Raw genomic sequence first — 21,897 nt, 5'->3', positions numbered from 1 at the left:
TTTGCTTTCAGAGAAACTAACAGGAGCGAATCCCCCTGACATCACAGTTCCCACAAACCCCTCCACCATGATTAGGCGGTGTTTCATGGTAGGGATGATCTTTAATAAACAACTTTGTTCCAAGACTACAAGTAGGAGCTTTTCCGATCTGTGCTCGCCTTTAGCTGTTGTTAGATATTAATCTTCTGAAATGGAATAAGAGTGACATGCAAATCAATCTTTGGTCTGCGCCCAGGATGTCGCTCTGATAAGGATCGAGCAGAAATGCAAATGCTCTGTGCAGTCCTTTTCCTTGTGTATTCAGGCTGGTCATTTGAATCTACATGCATACAGTATAAACACTATTTAATGATTCACATTTCTGCCATGAGTTAAGTTTTTACACCACAGAAAATTACAGCAACCAAGGCAGGTGGGGAGAACAAGCAGATGATGTACAAATAACCCACTTTAACAGCATCTTTTAGGTACAACTGATGTTAGATGAGAGGGTTAGAGAACTCATGTACTGTATTGGCTCACTGTGTGTAAGTGTATGTGTGTATACAGCATGAGTCACCCTGCCCGCCTGTGATTGGATGGTAGTTTATGGGTGAGGGAGGGGACGAGAGCCTTAGGGGCCGTCTGTCAATCTTCTCCTGCTTCATTCACATATTCATCTGCATGCAGCGTCACAGAGAGACAGGGGAAGTGAGAGAGAGAGAGTCTCATTCATAAAGAAAGAGAGAAAGTTCATTCATAAATCTGTGATGTGCCTGAGAAAGAAAACAGGAGGAAAGTTGAAGCTTGGAAACTGACAGAAAGTGTTTGGATGAGTGAGATGGGACTGCACTGAGAGTGACTGGAGAGGAGGAGACTGGACTTCAGACTTCACAGGACATCGCTAGTCCCACACTGGTGAGATGAAATGACTGTACTATGCAGCAAAATACCATTTGATTATAGATGAATGCATACTAAGATATGATCTGCAAGATTCAACTTAAATTATTAGCATAAATTTGATATATCTCATTTTTTCTGCGTTGCTTTAATCTAATTTTACAAGTTAGATGAGTAGAAATGCTGCCATGGGTTGAAATCCTGAAACATGTTCTGTTCCCACCTTTTCCCAGCACTGTCCAGTTGCTTGATTATGAGAGAGCAAACCTTACCCAGGCTCAAATCACAGAAAGGACTCTTACCAGGTACTTTATCTCCTTTATTTAGTCTCTGCAGACAAAATCAGTAAAATTAAAATCAAAGTGTTGCCTCTGACTCCCTCACCTTCTCTTCCAGGCATGCTGAGACGCACTAAATACAGCCGTCTACGTGATGATTCCCTCACATCCCTGGAGGAGAGACCTCAAAGACTGCTGCCTCTGAAGGGGGACCTCTGCCTGGACTCTGATTTTGCACAGCTGGATCCCGGGACACCCGCACCCCATGGGCCATCCACCCTGAGAGATTTTATCCCCCGTGTGGCCAACATCCGATTGCACAGTCCCATTTCCCTGCGGCCCCTGAGGGGACAGACAAACACAGCCAGGGATAGAATTAATGGACACCCTGACAGACCTTTGTCCGGAGCAGAGTTTTGCTCCAGGGCTGATCAGAGATTTTGTTCCCTCAGTGCACCCCTGTCAACAAGCCAAAACATAAATCAGTCGGCTCTACGCTGCACAAAAAGACCCATCACCCTACATCGCATGGCCAACCTCCCTTGGACCCCAAGCTGTCCTCACAGAGACGGTGTGAGCTGTCTGAAGACTTTCTTTGCAGCAGATGACTGTGCAATGGTGCGGAAAGCAAGCAGAAGGATTCACCATCATATCAAGGTAATTTTTAACACAATAAAGTGCTGTAATTTACCCTTTTTGTACAATCAGACATCAGAATGGTTGTGTAGTTGTGTCTTTAAGGTTCATTTCCATGTTCAAAACCCTCACAGTTGCCTCAAAATATTATTCTGTTCTGACAATATGACACTTATTGTGTCAATGCAAAGCCAAAGCAATTTAATATGTAATAAAGCAGGGTTAATCTCTTATCCAAGGTCCCAGTAGAGAGTAAGGCACATAGTTTTGTCCCCTCCAAACCAATTCAAACATAGTACACACACCAAAGGCACACTCTTTCCCTGCTCCATCCACACCATCACACACACTTTCGCACATTCCCCCCCTCCCTCTCAGTCAGAGCTTCCTGTGTAGGCAGTAGTGACTCATCCTGGCTCTCTGCTCCTCTCTAGATCTGCTTTGCTTCTCCCTCTTTGTGTACGCGTGCGTGAGTGAGTGAGTGCATGTTGTGTGAATGTATCCGGTATACGCAGAGTCCATGCTGTCCCTGAACCGGAGGTGTGTACGCATGGTTGATTAGGTGCAGGGCCTGAGAGCCGACCGCTGATGGAAATGAGAACGGACCATCTGATTGTCCTCTTTGAACACACACACACACATACATTACACTTCCGCCCACTCACTCCACCCACACATACACATATCTATTGATTTAAGTCTGGTCAATGGACTTACTCATCCTGCGTCCAGCCTATAGACTCTACTTTGCTGAAGCTCACAGCCAATAGAAAGGGGACTGTCCCGAGAGTATCCAAGCACACAGCCTAAATGTGGCCTGGTTGTTTAAACTTGTCTTTATCATCAATACATGTCAATGAGTCAATAAGGACTTTTTCAGTGCAGAAGGGACATTTTAGATACAAATGGATGTGCTGTCTCACAGTTTTGGTCTTTCAGCTCAACTTAAGATAGAAACATTTAATGCTCCAGTGTTCAGAGATCTAGAGATAAACCAACTCTGAAAATCAGTGCCGTTACCGATTTTTAAATAACAAAATAATTGATCTCATCAGCACCCCTTGCTGAAAGCAGAGGTTTTCTTTCTTTACATCTATAATGTAATAATGGTTGACCATGGAAAATAGATTAAAATTTGTCTAAGGATGGCCAGACACATGTCAATTTTAAAATCTTCTTTCAAGATCTCATAGAAACTTGCGTGATGTGTGTCAGTGTGATGTCAGTAGAAAAACAAACATGGAGGACAATCAAAGTCCTCAGCCGGGCGTCCTGGCACATGTTACAGTTGCAGCAAAAATTTAAAAATGAGGAAAGGAAATTAGGTGAAATCCTGGCTGAGATAAAAGCATAGTTGTGTTTTTGATTTTGAGCCTTACAGCTACTTAGCATCAGGTTGGTGAGGCTGCCCAGACTGCTCGCTCTCATTGGTTATTTTGGGTATTCTGTCTGAGGTAGGTTCTGACCTTGAATGAGGTCCGGGAGGCTCCACTGTAGTAGAAACTGGGCTTAAATTCATGTAGCTTGTGGCTGGCCGAACAGGGGACTTTCTTCGTTCAGCAGCTAGGGATACACAACAGATAGATATTGGCTGATGACATCAGTTCATGTCACATAATTTGCCAATGGATCCATCAGCAAGGCTGATATTGTCCAACACTGATGTTTAACAGATGCATCAGTACATTGTGAAGAACGAAGCCACTGACTATGAATCCTGTCTGACTAAAATATCTGTTATTATTATTAGGGACAAGAATTGCAAGGTAACTCATAATATAGGTATTAGTACAAAACGATACGAGAGGATACGCAATATTATACAATTCGATAAGCTATGCTATGATATGCAATTGCATGCTACGATAGAATTTATGCTATGACACAATACACAATGATACAGTATACACTATGCTATGTTACACTATGATTTGCTGTGCGACATTATGCTACACTACGCTGTGAAATGAAAGGATAAGCTAGGTTATGATACAGAATGCTATGATACGCTGCAATACACAATGATACAGTACTATACCATACACTACGCTACAATACAGTACGCAATGATACGATTCAATATGTTACCCTGTGATACAATACAAAACGAAACAAAACGGTACCATGGAAGATGCTATAATATGAAACAAAATGATACGACACAGTACAGTGCGATGCAATGCGATGAGTTATGCAATGCAATGGTACAATACAATACCACGTGATACAATATGACATGACACCACACCATACCCGACCATTCCATACTATATGACATGATACGATATGATATGCTACAATATGAAACGATACGCAAAATGATGCAGTATGCTATGATACGATACGCCTTGATGCGATACGATATGATACAAAACGATATGATACGCTACGAGATGCCTAGCAATGACAGGATACAATATGCTATGATATGATAGAAAACAATACATAACAATAAAATATTATAATAATACAGTACGAAATGTGTGGACCATTATGGAATAGATCTTTGTTTTCCTTGAAGAGAATAGGCCAACATCCAGAACTAAGTTAAATCTAAAGCTAACAAAGCTAAGTTAGCTACTTAAGATACGCAGGTACCTGAGCCATATAACCATCATAGCTGAAGCTAAACCAAAAGAAGCTTTGTTAGATGCAAAGCTAATGTAGCTACATTGACTTACATGGTAAAGTTAACTATGCAGTCAGCAAAGTTATGTTAGCTTTAGCTAAAGCAAGCCAACATTGGTGTCATTACTTCTAAAACAGGTCTATACATAATTTACCCCTGGGTTACACCTCTGTTTCTGACAGATGCACTGTCTCACAGTAGGGGTCTGCAAGAGTGGGCGTCAGAGAACTGTGGTCTGCAGCTAGACCACTTACTGTGTATTCACCATAATTAAAACTAAATTCTCATCAGAATTTGTATTATGAAAAATCTACTTTTAGGTAGTCTGAGTTTATCTTCCTTTTGGAACACAAAATCTGTTGACAAACATTTTTAAAGCACAACATTTCTTGGCTTGGCATGATAATTATTTTTCTAAGATGGACTAATGCAGTTGATCCCTGTATTGTATGTAGATGTAATATTGTACATCACAGTGAGTATTGCATGTGTATCTTTTTGTTTTCCAGTACATGGGCAGTGTGGAGGTGACACAGTCAATGAGAACACTGGACTTTAATACCAGGATGCAAGTCACAAGGTAGGAAGTTTTCCTCTTTGGCACACACATTTAATTTCACATCACTTCTTGCATAAGCTTTCCCTGAACACTAACCTGATTTACATCATAGAAACTTTCTTGTAGTCCACAAAATGAAGAGAAGCTTCCAGAAAGACAGTGCAAAACTATTTCAGACACATATGAGCATGCAGAGACACATGAAATAAATCCCCAGCAGCTGACATGTTCTAAGAATAAACCCCCACATGAACGCTCTGATGTTTCACATGTGCAGGGAAGAAAAAGAAAAGAGCTTCAGTTTGACTGACTGATTTTACATAGGGTATATTTTTCAGTTCAGACATGTGCTTATTTAAAAATAAATGTTTCAAAGGGGAAATCAAATTAAATGTATAATGTTTCATAAACCGGGGCTTTTTCCTCATCATTTGATATTGACATTCTAGTGCAGGATGCCATAAAGCTGATGGACACAGCAGCCTCTGTTCACAAGAATGCTGCTGAAGGATGGAGCAGAAAATCCAATTAGATGAATTTCCTCCTAATGATCTCTCATAGTCTTATTAAGAGACAGCAAAAGAGAGAGAGGGGCCTCAGTGCATTACACGCAATTTGTTTTCTAGGAGAAGAAAAGCAACTCCTGGAAAAAAGTCTTGCTTCCTCGACAGAGGGGTGTGACTGTTGTTTGTGCGTGGATGTGTTTGTAAGCTTTGACCTCTCTGACATAGCGGTCAGAAGAGACGCATGATACTGTGCATGTCCACCAAGTGATCCGGTTTGTTTCTGTACTGTTTAGCATGGTAAACCCTTATCTTACTTGTGTTATCACAGCTAACCATGGCCTGACTTGGTGGTAGGGCGGGTAAGCCGGATGGCGGTAGCCACATCAGTTATGTAACAGTGTGACATCATAGCATCATGACGGAGTATAGCACCCCAGCAAATTCAATGAAGAAGAGCAGCAAGACACAGTAAACAACGGGCAACCATGGAAGAACTCTAATAGGGCTCTCACCTCTGCAGTAGTCGTTGGTGCAGAGCTACATGCTAAAACTAATTTGTTTATGATTCCCTGACATCCCTGGGGGGATAAATTGTTATCATAAATCATTATTATTTTAATACCTTTCCCAACTTTCGACAGTGGAAATGCAAATAATTGCATTTTGTACAGAACCAAACTGAACTGGACACATATCATTTGTAGTTAACCATACACCATATGCACAAAAGTATTCAGCCACCTGACCGTTACACAGACAGGGTCTGTAATGGCGTATATAGATACATGTACATTAATATGAAGTTGGCCCCCTTTAGCAGCTGTAACACCCTCCACTCTTCATGCAAGGCTTTCCACAAGATTTTGAAGTGTTTTTGTGGGAACTTATGCCCATTCATTCTGTAAAGCATTAATGAGGTCAGGGCTCTGTGTGGGCCAGTCAAGTTCTTCCACACCAAACTCATCAAACCACCTCTTTAAAGTCCTAGCATTGTGCTCTGGGGTACAGTCATGTTGGAATAGAAAAGGGCCTTCCCCAAACTGTTGCTGCAATGTTGATAGCATAGCATTGTCCAAAATGTCTTGGTATCCTAAAGCATTAAGGGGCCTAGTCCTAACCCTGAAAAACAGCCCCAGTACCATTATCTCTCTTCCACCAAACTTCACCCTTGGCATTGGACTTGGTGATGCAAGGCTTGCATGCAGCTGCTCGCCCATGGAAACCCATTCATGAAGCTCCTGCTGTACAGTTTTTGTGCTTACATTAATGCCAGTGGAAGTTCAGAACTCTTCAGCTATGGAATCAGCAGATCTGGCAACTTTCACACACCATGCACTTTAGGAACTACAGCTACTCAGCCATGAAGCAGGTTAGCACTGGACCTGGGTATGTCTTCTATCTCACTACCTCTGATTGGCCCGTCATGAATGTGACGGACAGAACATTCGCCCAGTCACCTTCTGAGAAGTTTTTTGAAAAGTCCCAACCTTACCAATTGTGTTGTATCCATGCAGGGGATATTAGACAGTCTGTCAGGTTATATCCAGCCAGGAGGAGAGCAAGAACATTTCTTCCTCTGAGACAAGCTTTCAGCGTGGTTCTTTGCTCTTTAAATAAAGAATTACTGTCCAGTTCTGATAAATTACCACTACAACTGCATCCACACTGGCTCTTCACTGGCCTCCATTTTCAACAGGCTTGCAGTCCTTTCAGCTAAACCCCACCTGTAGGTACCGCCTTTTTCTCCTCAAATGAGGTTGATCAGTCTGGTTATTCTCAAATGTGAACAAGGGTTTCAGTTTGATGCTTTGCAAGATGAATCCACCTGATGACAGACAAACATCAGACAAACTGATATTCAGTTTCTCTCTCATATTAGTCTCTTGCCCACTGAAGCAGCAGCACATAAACTACAGAGGATACAAAGTTTTTCAAACTCATCAACCCAGCTAGAAAGGGGAAAAGGAGGCAACATATGAAACTAGATGTTTTTGGTAAATTAGATATTCATGTGTTATGTAAATATCTTTTGTAAGGAAGTTTCCTTTGTTTCATATTTCCACATGTTGGTCACATGTAAGCAGAAGATCACATTCATCTCAAGTATCTTCATTTATGGTGTGAGTATGACTACATGTTTCTAATCTGTGTAAATGTTTGTGTTTGCAGAGAAGCAATCAGCAGACTGTGTGAGAGGACGTCTGCAAAGACAGCTCTGAAAACTAAAAAGGTACGATAAGAATACACACAAAATACACAGAGCAATGTTATCAATACAAATTAAGTAGAATAACAGATTTTTGTCCTCATCAGCCTGTCTGTAAGGGACTCTCTGCTGTTCTTGGTCAAATCAACCTCCAGTTTTCAGGCAGCAGGATCATCCTCTCTGTCTCGACAGACAGCATGACTGTGATCACCGCTGCCTCCTTACAGGTAACAGATTGGTGTCATTATTTAACTGTATGTTGATATAAAACGTCTGGATTATTGTGGCATCAGTAGCCTAGTGGTTATGGGGGTTATGGGTTTGAATCCAGCTTGTGGCTATTTTCCCATGTCCCACTCTTTCTCTCCCCTGTTATGACTCTGTTCACTGTTTTATCTGAATAAAGGCATAAACACAGAAAAAACCTGGAAAAAACAGAATTGTATAAGCATCTAGTAAAAGACCACTGTCTGCTCTTTAATTTTTGTTTCCTTCTTCCTTCCTCAGAAAATTGCTCATCACCCCATGCAGGCCATCTCATTCGCCTCAGGAGGAGACCCGGTACGCCCATGTGCTCACTGGTTTCACATGCACAAACACTCTCATGGAAACCGGATAGAATCTGTACAAACACAACCAAACACTCTCATACACAGTAATTTGATTTAGTTTAATTACTGCTTGGTTTACTGCCATTTGTGGAGGATTTAATTACTTCCCATCGTAACTCCTGAGCTTGTTGTACTTTCAATGGTATTGTAGAGTCAGAGAGAGGGAAAACATCTGACTTATGTGAAAGATGACATTTTAAAATATATGCTTTCAGTCAGAAACTCATAAACTAAAGATTGTTATAATTAATACTATTAAGCTTGAAAATTTGGTTAATTAAGATTATCTGAAGTCCACTGTGTGGCAAAACTTTCCAACCTTCATTTTTGGATTGTTTTCAGTCATAAAATAAAGCCCCTTTTTAAGTCTTTGACACAGTGGACCCAACCTCAAATTCACTGACCCCTTAAACACTAATAAAACACCAAGCTTCACCTGTACATGACTTCACGACCACAGAAATTCATGACTATGAGTTTCATTTCAAAGTCTGCATGAATATACACTGGGATGATTACACACAGCTAAGAAACTGACAAAAGTATTTGGCCATACCTGTTAATTATTGAACTCAGGTGTTTCAATCAGACCAATCAAGCATTTAGCCATGCAGTGACTTCAAACATAGTACTGTGATGGACAATCTCTTTGCAATTAGACGGTTTGTGAAATTTCATCCTTGCTGGATATTCCACAGTCAACAGCTGTTCAGCCATGAAGCAGAAGACCATGTAAAATCCCAGATCAGGGTCAAAGACTGCTAACGCCAATGGTGCGTAAAAATCACCTATACTAGTGATTCCATAGCTGAAGAGTTCTGAACTTCCACTGGCATTGATGTAAGCACAAAAACTGTGTAGTGGGAGCGTTGTGGTTTCTATGGCTGAGCAGCTGCATGCAAGCCTCACGTCATCAAGTCCAATGCCAAATGCGAATGGGGTGGTGGAAAGCGAACCAACTCTGGACTGTGGAGTAGTAGAAACGTGTTCTGTGGCAGTCAGATCAGTAAGTCTGGGCCTGACAGATGCCAGGAGAACATTACCTAGCTGTCTGCATTGTACCAACTCTGAAGTTTGGTGGAGGAGGGATAATGGTATTGGGGCTGATTATCAGGGTTTGAGCTAGGCCCCTTATCTCCCCTGAAGGCCAATCTTAATGCTTCAGCATACCAAAACATAGTGGACAATGCTATGCTTCCAACTTTGTGGGAACAGTTTTGGGAAAACCCTTTTTTATTCCAACATGACTGTGCCCCAGAGCACAAAGCAAGGACTATAAAGACATGGTTTCATTAGTTTGGTGTTGAAGAACTTGACTGGCCTGCACAGAGCCCTGACCTTAACCTCAATGAGGACCTTTGGGATTAACTGGAACGGAGATTGCAAGCCATGCCTTCTCGTCCCACAACATTGCCTTTCCTCAGAATGAATGGGCACAAATTCACACAGAGACACTCTAAAATCTTGCAGAAAGCTTTCCAAGATGAGTGGAGGCTGTTATAGGGGGGAACTCCATATTCAAGTACATGTATTTGAATACAACATCATAACAGTCCCTGTTTGTGTAAAGGTCAGGTGGCCAACTACTTTTGTCCATATAGTGTATATAGGTGCGACCGGCAGTGGGCTCAGAAGGTCGCCTGCAGTGGGCACCAGTACACAAATAAAGATTTTCATACAATCATAGTAAAATAATCTTTAATTTGCATCCAAGAAAGCAGCAGATTATTACAGTACATCCTGCCCTGTGATATCCTCCATTAAAGCTCAGCTGTGCTCTGACCATCTTTACACCTCACTGTGCCTGTTTAAACTCATTTATTTTATGTTTCCCCTTCTGTCCCTCCATGCACACATTATTTCCATATGACAGAACCTGTGCTTTTCATCCTGAAAGGAAATTTCCTGTTTCCTGAATGTCTATAATGAAAAAAAGCCGTAATCATTAGAGGAACAAAAAATCAATTCTACTTTATGAACATCTGTACAGCCAGCAGGATATATTAGTTATTGGCTGCTGTCTGGGTCAAATCCTGATTAATAAACTGCTCAACAATCAAAGGAAAAATGTTGATTATGCTTTCATTGGAGACACTGAGCTCCATTTTTCAGCTCAGATAGTTAACGTGATATTTTGTGGCTATTTGGCCTCAGGGAGGTTCAAAATGAAAGAAAGGGAAGCTAGTTCTCTCAAACCACAGGCGAAGCCTCGAGTGGAATTATAGTTCCCCATTTAATTAATTAGCTAAAATAATCTTGTCGTGAGCGTTAAGCCTCAAAGCCTCAGTTTGCTCGGACTCGTGGAAGATAACAGGATTTAAAATCAATCTGCCACAGAGGCTTTATGGGGAAATACATTCAGCTGACTCTGCCTGTGTTAGCATCAGAGAAACAGTGATATGGAGGAAATTAATTAAACAGAGAATACACATGGATAACCATTTCACAAAATGTCTGCTGTGCTTCCTGTGTGATGATATGGCTCAAAACAAAGGACAAATTATTACAGACCGTAAAAATCTGGATGTAGGGGTTAGAAATCCAACCTTCAAGAACTACTGTGTACTTAAAAACAGAAAAACAGCACAGGCTGTGATGGCTCTGGTTCAGTGTTAGATTCAGCCATGTCTCAGTCTGAAGGTCAGGAGTTCAATCCCCAGTTTCTGCAGTCACATGCTGATGTGCCCTTGGGCAAGACACTTAACCCCAAATTGCTCCCACTGCTGCATCAGTGGTGTGTGACTGGAGGCATCAATGTGGACTTAAAGTAAGACTAAAAATGTTCACTGACTACTTTTTCCCATGAAGAAGATGAGGCTAGGACTAGAAAGAAATGAATAATCGATAATAATAAATGACAAGAATTGCACTTTGCTTTGTCGAGGGGACTAAAACGAGACTAAAATGTCAGAACTGGACATTTAAAATTCAAGATATTTCTCAACTGTGCCTGAAATCTGTCAAAACACAAGCAGTATTTGTCACACGTCAATACTTCAGGCAATCAAAAAAAGCTTTCATATCAGACAAAGATAACCTGAGTAAACACAAAATACAATGTAGACTAAAAGATCTCACATGCAGCACATCATGACATGATCCAAAGAAATTCAAGAACATGTGAGAAACAGAGTCATTGACATCTTTCAGTCTGGAAAGAGTTGCAAAGACATTTCTAAGGCTTTGGGACTCCATGGTGAACCATGCTGAGAGCCATTATCCACAACTGGAGAAAACTTTAAACAGTGATTAACCTTACCAGGAGTGGCCAGCCTACCAAAATAACTCCTAGAGCACACAAGAGAACATCCAGGAGGTCACAAAAGAACCCAGAGCAACAGGTTATCTTTGTGTGATATTAAAATGTGTTTGACAATCTGAAACATTTGAGTGTGATGAATATGCAAAAAAAAAAAAGAAAGAAAGAAAGAAAGAAAAAAAGAAAGAAAATCAGGAAGGGGCAAATACTCTTGACAGCACTGTATATGTAAAATATTATTGGGTGTATTAGTGTTGAGCATACTGCATCTTTCAGTCCTGTTTATTGGCACAGTGGTCAAATGTTTAAAGTCTTGCTCTGATTCATCCTTGTTTTTTGTTCCTCCATTTCTCCACAGGAAATGGCAGATTACATTGCTTATGTAGCAAAGGACCTCTGCAATCATAGAGGTAAGAAGTGCTAACTTGATCAACATTTTTAGCCAGGCTTTCCCTGGACTTTCTAACAAACAGCCTTTTTCTGTAGTTATTTTCTGATAATAACAGCCCCCCTCCTCTCTCTGTCAGCATGCCACATCCTGGAGTGTCCCAGAGGTCGGGCCACTGAGGTTATCAACAGCATCGGTCAGGCTTTTGAGACTCGCTTCCGCCAGCTACTCAGCCAACCGGCGTCACTCGTCTCCAGCAATCACAGGTTGGTCTTTATGCCACTGTAGCCGTCTTCATGTTTTAACACAATGGTTTGCCATGTGTTGTATTCTTTCTACTTTTCTGATTCTTTCACACATTCAAATAATTAATGACCATGAAATAATCCATGATCACGGATTATTTTTACAGGCTTTTTTTGAAGGTCTCCAGTGTAAATGTGGAACTTCAGTGAATAATTTTTAAAAATTTTGAGAAATTTGAGAATATATGCATTAGTCTTTGTTATTTTGTTGTTTGATATACTAAATTACCAGTATCATCCCAGTTATTTTGAATCCCTAGATCTATAATTTCAAAGCAAGTAGAATGACATTTTCTGTCATCATTTATTAAACAAATGTGATCATGTTCTGTTTGCACATATGCTTGACTCGATTCATGTGTGACTATTACTGATATGTGAGAGAACTAGTGAGGTTATCATCATGAATCTTTGTGCGTGCAGGTCAGCAGTGAGACTGTGTCACATATGGAGCCCAGAGGAGACGATAACAGACCAAAAGGTGAAGCAGCAGGGCGGTGAACGTCGTGACTACTACAACATGATCCCAGGACAGACAACAACACTGGGAGGAGCTGATGACCTGGAGATCACCAGGGATGAGAGCAAACAGGAGGCTGAAGTACAAACGGTAGGTTAATTCTGACCCTTTAAAGGTTTCTGTGTCATCAGACAGGCTGAAGAGGGTAGGGGTTGAATTAGAGGGTCCCCTTATTTTTATTAGAACACAAGGAGTTTTGGGTCAAGTATTCAGGTCAATGTGACCATGCCAACATTCATCCATCCATCCATTTTCTATGCCGCTTATCCCGTTGGGGGTCACGGGGGTGCTGGAGCCTATCTAAGTTGTCTTTATGTGAGAGGTGGGGTACACCCTGTACTGGTCTCCAGTCAATCGCAGGGCTGTGCCAACATTCAAATATACACAAATCATTTGTATAATAATCTACAACGGCAAGCTCCATTAGTTGAGAATTGGTGGGAATTTTTATTTTTCCATGTTTATTACAGCTGCCAAGGATTTGTTTTAATAAAATCATTTTTAAAGAGCACTTTACACATTTTTGCTGAAAAATTATTAATTGTATATTATTGTATATTGTATATATTGTATATTAAATGTATAAAACAGATAATCAATCACACATCTCTGGGTTATATGGCCTTATGCTCTACATATAATGAATACTATAAAGGTGTGAAGTACTGATTACTCCTTATTTCACTTCTAAATCTGTTTTATTGATTATATCACCAGTAAGCCAAATTAATCTGACCATAAATGATTTGTAAACTTAGTGAAAGGGTAAAACTTCCAAGGGGGTGAATATTTCTTGTAGGCACTGGCCATGGGGAATGATATTTTTCCAAAGTACTTAGACGTCTGCTCATTTAAGGGATAAAAAAAGAAAACTCTGTTATGTCAGTAAGTTTATCTAATTTGTCAGTGCCTGTTTTCTGAGAATCCTTAGACTGGTTCTTTAAAAAGTATTCATATTTATTATATTATAGCCACTATTTCTGTACTCCACAGCTGTTCAGATGTTGAACTGAGGCTTTATAAATAGTTGTCTTGGAATGTGTAATTTCAGTAGATACATTGGCGTTCTATTATGTTCAGGTTTTTTGATTAAGAGTAATTTATATTCTCTTTTTTCAAAGAAAACTTGACAGATTGGTCCACGTCCTGTTAAAGACAGGTTATGCTGACAGTATATGAATTTTATTTTGGCTCTTTATTCAGGACAGGATTGTTTAGCACAAATCACAACACAGTTTTCCAGTAAATATCCCTCAGTAACATGATTTTATGATAAACAGATGATCTTTAAATGTCTCTCTGAAGGGCAATTACTCTCAGACATTATTGAGATTTATTGTGGCAGTCCAGGAATGAGGTCATTGACCTTCCTGTCATGAGCACATGTCAGACCTTTAGGCCAACACTGCCCCTCGATACAAACACAAACACTCAGAAGACGCACGACAGAAACCCACACGGATCCTTGTGTTTATGACTCATCTGGTGTTGTTGCAGGTTTGTCCTCAGACTGTTTCTCTTTATGAGAACTGCTCCATCACTGAAGAAACTACGGCTCCATCTACAGGTAAAAATAATCATTACACCATGAAGTCAGGAGATGATTCAATTCAGTAACAGTCAATTAAAGTGTTAAAATATGGGAGTTTAAAACACAATCAAAGTCTCCACCAACTATTCATCTGTTTCTTTGAAATAAAAGGAAAAAATATGTTCAAGTATTATATGTTCTTGTCACTGTCATGGTAGATTTCTAGGTAAACAATGTGTCACACCAGCTAGCCTTTCCCTTGCAGCAGCCTTTAAGACTCTGCCTCGGTAATAAAATTCACATTATTCACAAAGAGTGCTAATTTTAAAAAAAGTCCAGCATTTCTATTCTAGGGAATCTAGCCGCTAAGGTAAAATAGAGAAACTAAAGAACAGCAGCTGTCCATTTAAAGCTAACTAAAATTTACATTTGAATCTTGAGCTAATTTTAATTATTTTTAAGATCAAATTTGTCTCTTATTTACAAGACAGTCTGGCTGCAGACCACAGATCTCAGACACCCCCCTTGCAGACCACTATGTTGAGAAGTTACATCTGTCAGAATGGAAATACATGCTAAAACCTTCAAAATAAAATTGGATTGAACCTTAGGGGTAAGGGTAAAGGTTACTAGAAGTTCAAAGTCAAAAACCTGACCTACAAAACTAATCACATTTAAGAAAGCCCAATAAAAGGTCTGCTTACAGGAAAGCTAAAGCTAATGAATGTTAGCTACAAAGATTATGTAGTTACATAGCTTACTTAGCTAAATTTAAAGCTAACAAAACTACTTTAGCTACAATACGTAGGTTACATAGCTACAAAGCTAAATCAAAATCTAACTAAGGTATGTTAGCTACATGGTTTAAGTAGCTACACAACTAAAATAGTTTAAGCTAAAGCAAACAAAGCTACATTAGATTATGCTACAACTGCTACCCACTTAAGACGTAGTTATGAGACCCGTGGTTTGCTTTAGCTTCTTTAACTTTAGCTTAAACTACTGTAGCTACTGTAGCTACACTGGCTTGAATCTGGTGACTGAAATTTAGTCAAAGCCAGTAAAAACTAGATCCGCCATTCTCTTAAACTCTTAAATTCATGATTTATGTGGGACCGTAGTGAAAAAATAAAAGTTTCTCCGCAGCCCTGCAAACTGTGCTTTAGTTGGTCCACTCTTCCACAGTTTTAACTTTCTGAGATGCATTTGCAGAGACAAAGACAAAATTCAAAGATTCAGTGAAACAGAATGGTAGCATAAGCCATCAATATCATAGTTCTAATATATTCCTGGTTTAACCCTCCAGTATCATTCAAATTTACTACCCTACTAAGCCATTCATGGACAAAAGTGTCCACTGTGAAAAACGTAAGTCAAAAAAATTATATAAAAATATGTCTTCCCATTATTTTTTATTATTAATTCTTTACATCAACTATTTTTTATATTTTTGATATTCTTAAATCTGGAAAATAGTTGAATTTTTGGTAGTTTTGATCAGGACTGAAGTTTATTTAAAGATACAAGACAACAAAATGGAAATTATCAATCTGCTATATTTTCATTGCAGTGTTCATAAGCATATGTCAGTGGGTTATTAGGGAGTTAAGTTTTGAACACTACAAAAACCTACTCATGCTTCAGAATCAATTTTGTTGCCAATCTTTGACATATCCAGGAATATGCTTGAGACACCTGACATTTACTCTGTTGAAAATAACACATTTTCTGTTTTTTTTATTGTTTGTTTGTTTGTTAGTTTTTTCATTAAAAAACAACCATGATTTCTAGTAGTCAAACTGGCCTTAAAAGTTTAACCCTTTAAAGGCCAATTTCATATAAAAAATCACACAAAAACTAGTTATATATAATACATAATGGGGGGCTGTGGTATTTTTTCCTAAAATATAGTCTTGGATGTGTCAAAGATTAAACAAAAAAACTAATTTTGAGGCATATTTGTATTTTTGGTAGTGTTCAATTTAAAACAAAATTCCCTAATAGGCCTTCGTGGACAAAAATGTCACATTTATGTCTTATAACAAATTATAAGCAACCCACCCTTACACAGCCTTATATTTTCTTCTACTGTATGTCCTTTAGACTCAGTAGACTCTGAAGCAAATCCTGAACCACAATCAGCTCCACAAGAGACTTCAATCCCAGACCTGATCCAGAAAGAGGGCTGGTTCCATGGCAGGTTGGTCGTCAGCTTTTTTCTTGACCTTTACTATTTATTACCACCTCTAACGTGTGTTTTTGTTGATATGTAGTCCTCTTTCTGTCTCAGTAGTTGTTTCGCTTTCCCTCCAGGTTAGGCAGAGAGGAGGCGGAGTCTCTCCTCACCTGTAGTGGGGACTTCCTGGTCAGAGAGAGCAGCTCTGCCTCTGGTCAGTACGTCCTCAGTGGGATGGAGGGAGCAACAGTTCGACACCTGCTGCTGGTCGATCCACACGGACAGGTAGAGCTGAGGCGTTGGATTTTTAGACATACCTAAACAAGAAGAGAAGAAGAAAGCATTGATGTTTAAACTTTTTGTTTTGGTGTCATCAGGTGCGGACTCGTGATCAGGTGTTTCTGAGTGTTGGTCATCTGGTGCGTTTCCACATGGAGAATCAGACCCCCATCATCTCTGGAAGCAGCGAGCTGTGTCTGAGGCAGCCGGTGCTACAAAGACACTAACAGACAAACACATGTGGACTGTCAGATAAAACAACAGCTTTAGGATCAATCATGTGCTCAAGAAAATAAAAATCTGCTTTTTTTAGCTTCATGAAGAATCTACCAGGCTCTGCTAACATACCAGACATCACTGACAGAATAAATGATCATTTGTTTATAAAAAAAAAAAACAGTTCTGACACGTCCAGTCGGCTGTTTTTCCTCTCCTAACACTTCAGTAAAGACTTGTGCGGCCTGTTCCTTGCCTCGTGTTGTGAACAGCTGCCGCCTGCAGAACATCCTGTCTCCGAGCCTCAGGCTGAACTTGTTGGTGTTTACTCAAAGATTAAGCACAATCACTGGTGTCAAGAGGAAATGACCAGAATGTTGGCGGAGTTATAACACAATAATCTTTTTCACATGCTTAATTTCTCCTCTGCTCCTTTGTTTTTGATTGTTTTCCCTCCCCATTTCCTTTGTTTGAAACCTTTTGGATGCTACCTTTCATCATTTTGACTGTTACACTCTGATATGAAACTCAAATATTGTTTGTAAGCAGAATATAGGAAAACATTTGCAGTTTAGGCTCAGATAAACAGCAAGATGATGCTTTTGTTCCTTTTTAAATTAAATCTAATACAGCTTTGGTTCTTAGAAAAAGATTCCTAGACTGGGACTGTCATTTCTTTCACATATCAGTAATAATTCAATCAGGAGAGACTTAATACTAGTTTAACAATTTTTTATTTGACAAGTATGGAATGTCTTTGGTGAATAGACACCATCATGATGTCTTTATAAACTCGAAGGGATTGCAAGGTCGACGGCAGGATATTGTAACCCTCCCTGTGGAGTCTAGACACTGGTGGTGGTGATGGAGGAGTAGCTTAAGATGAGGAATGGACCTCTTAGGAGTTTGACCCAGATGACTTTAAGGTGGAAATAAAGGGATGCAGGATGACACAAAGGGGCTAGACCTGAAAACCAATAAGATGTAATGGAGGTAGCTGGGTTGGAGGAGGGTTACAGCAGTCATACTGAAAAACAGACTGACTGGAGAACAGATTTAAAAGATGACAGCAGCAGGATGATTCGATCAAGAGAAAGGGATTGGCTCAGAGCTTGAATGAGTGGAGCGGGGAAAGGACACGTGAATGAGTGATTTTTGATGAATGAAAGGATGAATGAAACAGTCTTCCTACTTGAACTTGCACTAAGCTTAATTATTAAAAGTTTTGATTTACATAATGCTTTTCATGGGACCCAAGGATGCTTCCTATGTCCTTTATTTGTGGTCCTCATATGTCTGCAAACAGGAAATCGGATCCGGGTTTTTTGTGTTGTCCTATTGACAGACAAGTATAGTTTTGTATTACCGTGATATGTTTCCACTGCTGTGTTCCTGCAGTCTTCCTCAGAAGAGTCATGTGATGTTGCTGTGACGTGATCAGCTGACCTTATGCAGGTTTGGGCATCCTGTCTTGATTGACAGGACAACCACGCCCCCTGCTGTCTGGCAACGTCTTGAGGACATGTAAGCCCCCCGTCCCGGTTCATAGTCCTATGGGCCTGTTTCCAAATCTTAATGGCCTCCCTCATCCATCAGTGGTACTTGTTGCTCTCTGGATGAATAACTCTCCCTTTTGCAATGGTCTGATTTCTTCAATGGACCGTGTGCACTTTCCAGATGTTTCCTTTTCACATTCTTTCTGGTGTTCCTTTTTACATGTGCCAAAAGATCTAACTGTTTCAGAGGGCTTACATGTCCCACACCTGGGATGCTGTCATCAAGAAGCTGCTATAACTATACTCGTCTGCCAATAAGATAACACAGAAAAAAAGAGTAGTTTGTGAAGATAGTATGAACTTATTTGGATTTCAAAATCTGATGGTCTTACCTTTGGGACATCACAATGACTCGTTATCATATCACCTCACCTGGAATCTCCACACATAAATCTCCTACCCACCTATTGAGAACCAAGGATTTAAGCCACAAAGGACTGGATTCAATGGGGGGAAAGGAGTATGATGAACCTGACAGAGCTTGAGCAGTTTGCAAAGCAGAGTGGAGTAAAATTGCAGTGTCCAGATGTGCAAGCCTGATTGACACCTATTCCCACAGACTCAACTCAGTCTTCCTGGGGTCTCCTCAGCCTGATGTGCCCAGAAGAACACCTAAGATAAGAGCCCAGGATGCATCCTGGTAACTGAAGCACTTCTTCTGGCTCCTTTTGATGTGAAGAGCAGTGACTCTACTCCTAGTTCCCTCTGGATGTCTGAAATTCTCACCGTATCTCAAAGGCTGAGCCCAGACTCCTTTCTGAGGAATCTCATTTTGACTGTTTGTACCCGTGATCTCATTCTTTTGGTCTTTACCCAGAGTTCATGACCATAGGTGAGGGTTGGGAGGTAGATTGACTGGTAAATTGAGAGCTTTGCCTGCCAGTTCAGTTCCTTCTTCACCACAATGTACCGGCACAACGCAAACAATTCTGCTGATGCTGCATCAATACGTCTGTCAATCCCCCACTCCCTTTTACCCTCACTCGTAAACAGCCCCAAGATACTTGAAGTCCTTCGCCTGAGGCAGAGGCTCACTCCCCATATGGAGGGAGGGGTTCACAATTTTTCAGAAGTGGGTTCCCATTACCTCCTCTGCCAACCCTTCCACACAAGTATGGTCTAATTCAGTGGAACCCAGCATGTGGTATGTCTGAGTTTGCTCTTCTTCCATCCAATGTTACTCAGACACGATACGATACACTTCAGTGTTCACAGGGAAAATTAGATTCAGACTCAAACTGCTGCAGATACAGCTGCCACAACAGATAAATAAGACAAATCAACATTTACAGTTTACATTTGAGTCTGTTTTTGCAAAAATAACTAATATCCTCCTAAGACCCTGCGTTAAATATTGGCTTTCTTACCAGATAGTTATCATTTTTGCTATTAGAACTTTAAGATAACTGAATATCCACTGAAGCTGAATATTTGCTTGAGATGTGGGGGGAATTTACTGTGAAATTTTCACAACTTGTCATGTAAATTTAAGGGTTTTTTTTAGATATTTGGGGGGATTTCCTTGGAGATTTTCAAGTATTTTCATGGAAATTCTGGGGATGTCTACACATTTCGGAGAGTTTGACTGGGAGATTTGGGAAACTTTGCTGCAGAGTTTTTCATGGAAACTTGTTTGGGGGAAATCAATTTTAAAGAATTTTAATGGAAAATTTCAGGAAATTTGCTTGAATTTTTTTCAGGAATTTATATGAAGTTTTTTTGAGGGGGGTGGGGGTTAGATTTTTGGACATCATTTTTGTCAACATTAATTCCTGTTCAAACACATGACATGGCTTTTAAATGTATATGGTCCTTCTAATCTTAATTAAGTGGGAGAAACTAAAAATGGATTTGAAACAAAATCTCAGGTCTAAGGAGGACATAAAAATATAGACTATACTGCCAAAAGTATTCGCTCACCTGCCTTGAATCGCATATGAACTTAAGTGACATCCCATTCTTAATCCATAGGGTTTAATATGACGTCGGTCCACCCTTTGCAGCTATAACAGCTTCAACTCTTCTGGGAAGGCTTTCCACAAGGTTTAGGAGTGTGTTTATGGGAATTTTTTTCACCATTCTTCCGGAAGCGCCTTTGTGAGGTCACACACTGATGTTGGATGAGAAGGCCTGGCTCTCAGTCTCCTCTTGAATTCATCCCAAAGGTGTTCTATCTGGTTGAGGTCAGGACTCTGTGCAGGCCAGTCAAGTTCATCCACACCAAACTCTCTCATCTATGTCTTTATGGACCTTGCTTTGTGCACTGGTGCACAGTCATGTTGGAACAGGAAGGGGCCATCCCCAAACTGTTCCCACAAAGTTGGGAGTATGGACATGTCCCAAATCTCTTGGTATGCTGAAGCATTCAGAATTCCTTTCAGTGGAACTAAGGGGCCAAGCCCAGCTCCTGAAAAACAACCCCACACCATAATCCCCCCTCCACCAAACTTTGCACTTTGCACAATGCAGTCAGACAAGTACTGTTCTCGGGACAACTGCCAAACCCTGACTTGTCCTTCATATTGCCAGATGGAGAAGTACGATTTGTCACTCCAGAGTATGCGTCTCCACTGCCCTAGAGTCCAGTGGTGGCGTGCTTTACACCACTGCATCCGACGCTTTGCATTGCACTTGGTGATGTATGGCTTGGCTGCAGCTGCTTGGCCATGGAAACCCATTCCATGAAGCTCTCTATGTACTGTTCTTGAGCTAATCTGAAGGCCACATGAAGTTTGGAGGTCTGTAGCGATTGACTCTGCAGAAAGTTGGTGACCTCTGCACACTATGTGCCTCAGCATCCGCTTATCCTGCGCCGTCATTTCACGTGGCTTACCTCTTCGTGGCTGAATTGCTTTTGTTGCCAGTCGCTTCCACTTTGTTATAACACCACTGACAGTTGACTGTGGAATATTTCACAAATGGACTTGTTGCACAGGTGGCATCCTATCTCAGTACCACGCTGGAATTCACTGAGCTCCTGAGAGCGACCCATTCTTTCACAAATGTTTGTCGAACAGTCTGCATGCCTAGGTGCTTGATTTTATACACCTGTGGCCATGGAAGTGATTCGAACACCTGATTTTAATTATTTGGTTGGGTGAGTGAATACTTTTGGCAGTAGCTAGTGTAGTTCTGTGTATTTCGATCCCTTTTACCTCTTTCAGCCACAAGATGGTGCCGTCAGACTTTACAAGCTCTCTTCTACCTTCAGCTCAAAATAAAATCCCACAAAAACCCTTATTTCCCCAAGTACCCGGTCTAGATTTTTAGATATTGATAACTTGGTTTAATCATTTTTCGCTGTCATTAATATGTTTGTGATGAATTTGCCTGTATCAAGTGTATTTAAGCCACCTTTTT

At 40.4% G+C, this 21,897-nt stretch overlaps 1 protein-coding gene across 1 annotated transcript; it reads left to right on the top strand.

The window, feature by feature from the left end:
- Nucleotides 1-395: 395 nt before the first annotated feature.
- On the top strand, nt 396-17,565 carry LOC121512365 (SHC-transforming protein 3-like). The gene is made up of 14 exons (XM_041791603.1): nt 396-897; nt 1,116-1,187; nt 1,279-1,817; nt 4,935-5,005; nt 7,660-7,720; nt 7,804-7,923; nt 8,204-8,257; nt 11,925-11,976; nt 12,094-12,220; nt 12,683-12,869; nt 14,277-14,346; nt 16,414-16,510; nt 16,624-16,771; nt 16,864-17,565. The coding sequence occupies exons 2-14, from the start codon at nt 1,136-1,138 to the stop codon at nt 16,990-16,992; spliced, it is 1,707 nt and encodes a 568-aa protein (XP_041647537.1). The 5' UTR covers nt 396-897; nt 1,116-1,135; the 3' UTR covers nt 16,993-17,565.
- The last annotated feature ends 4,332 nt before the right edge of the window (nt 17,566-21,897 follow it).

Source organism: Cheilinus undulatus, linkage group 1 (genome assembly GCF_018320785.1).
Source record: "Cheilinus undulatus linkage group 1, ASM1832078v1, whole genome shotgun sequence".
NCBI lineage: Eukaryota > Metazoa > Chordata > Actinopteri > Labriformes > Labridae > Cheilinus > Cheilinus undulatus.
The sequence above is the reverse complement of the archived record's forward strand: the minus strand, read 5'-3'. Positions and strand labels throughout refer to the sequence as shown.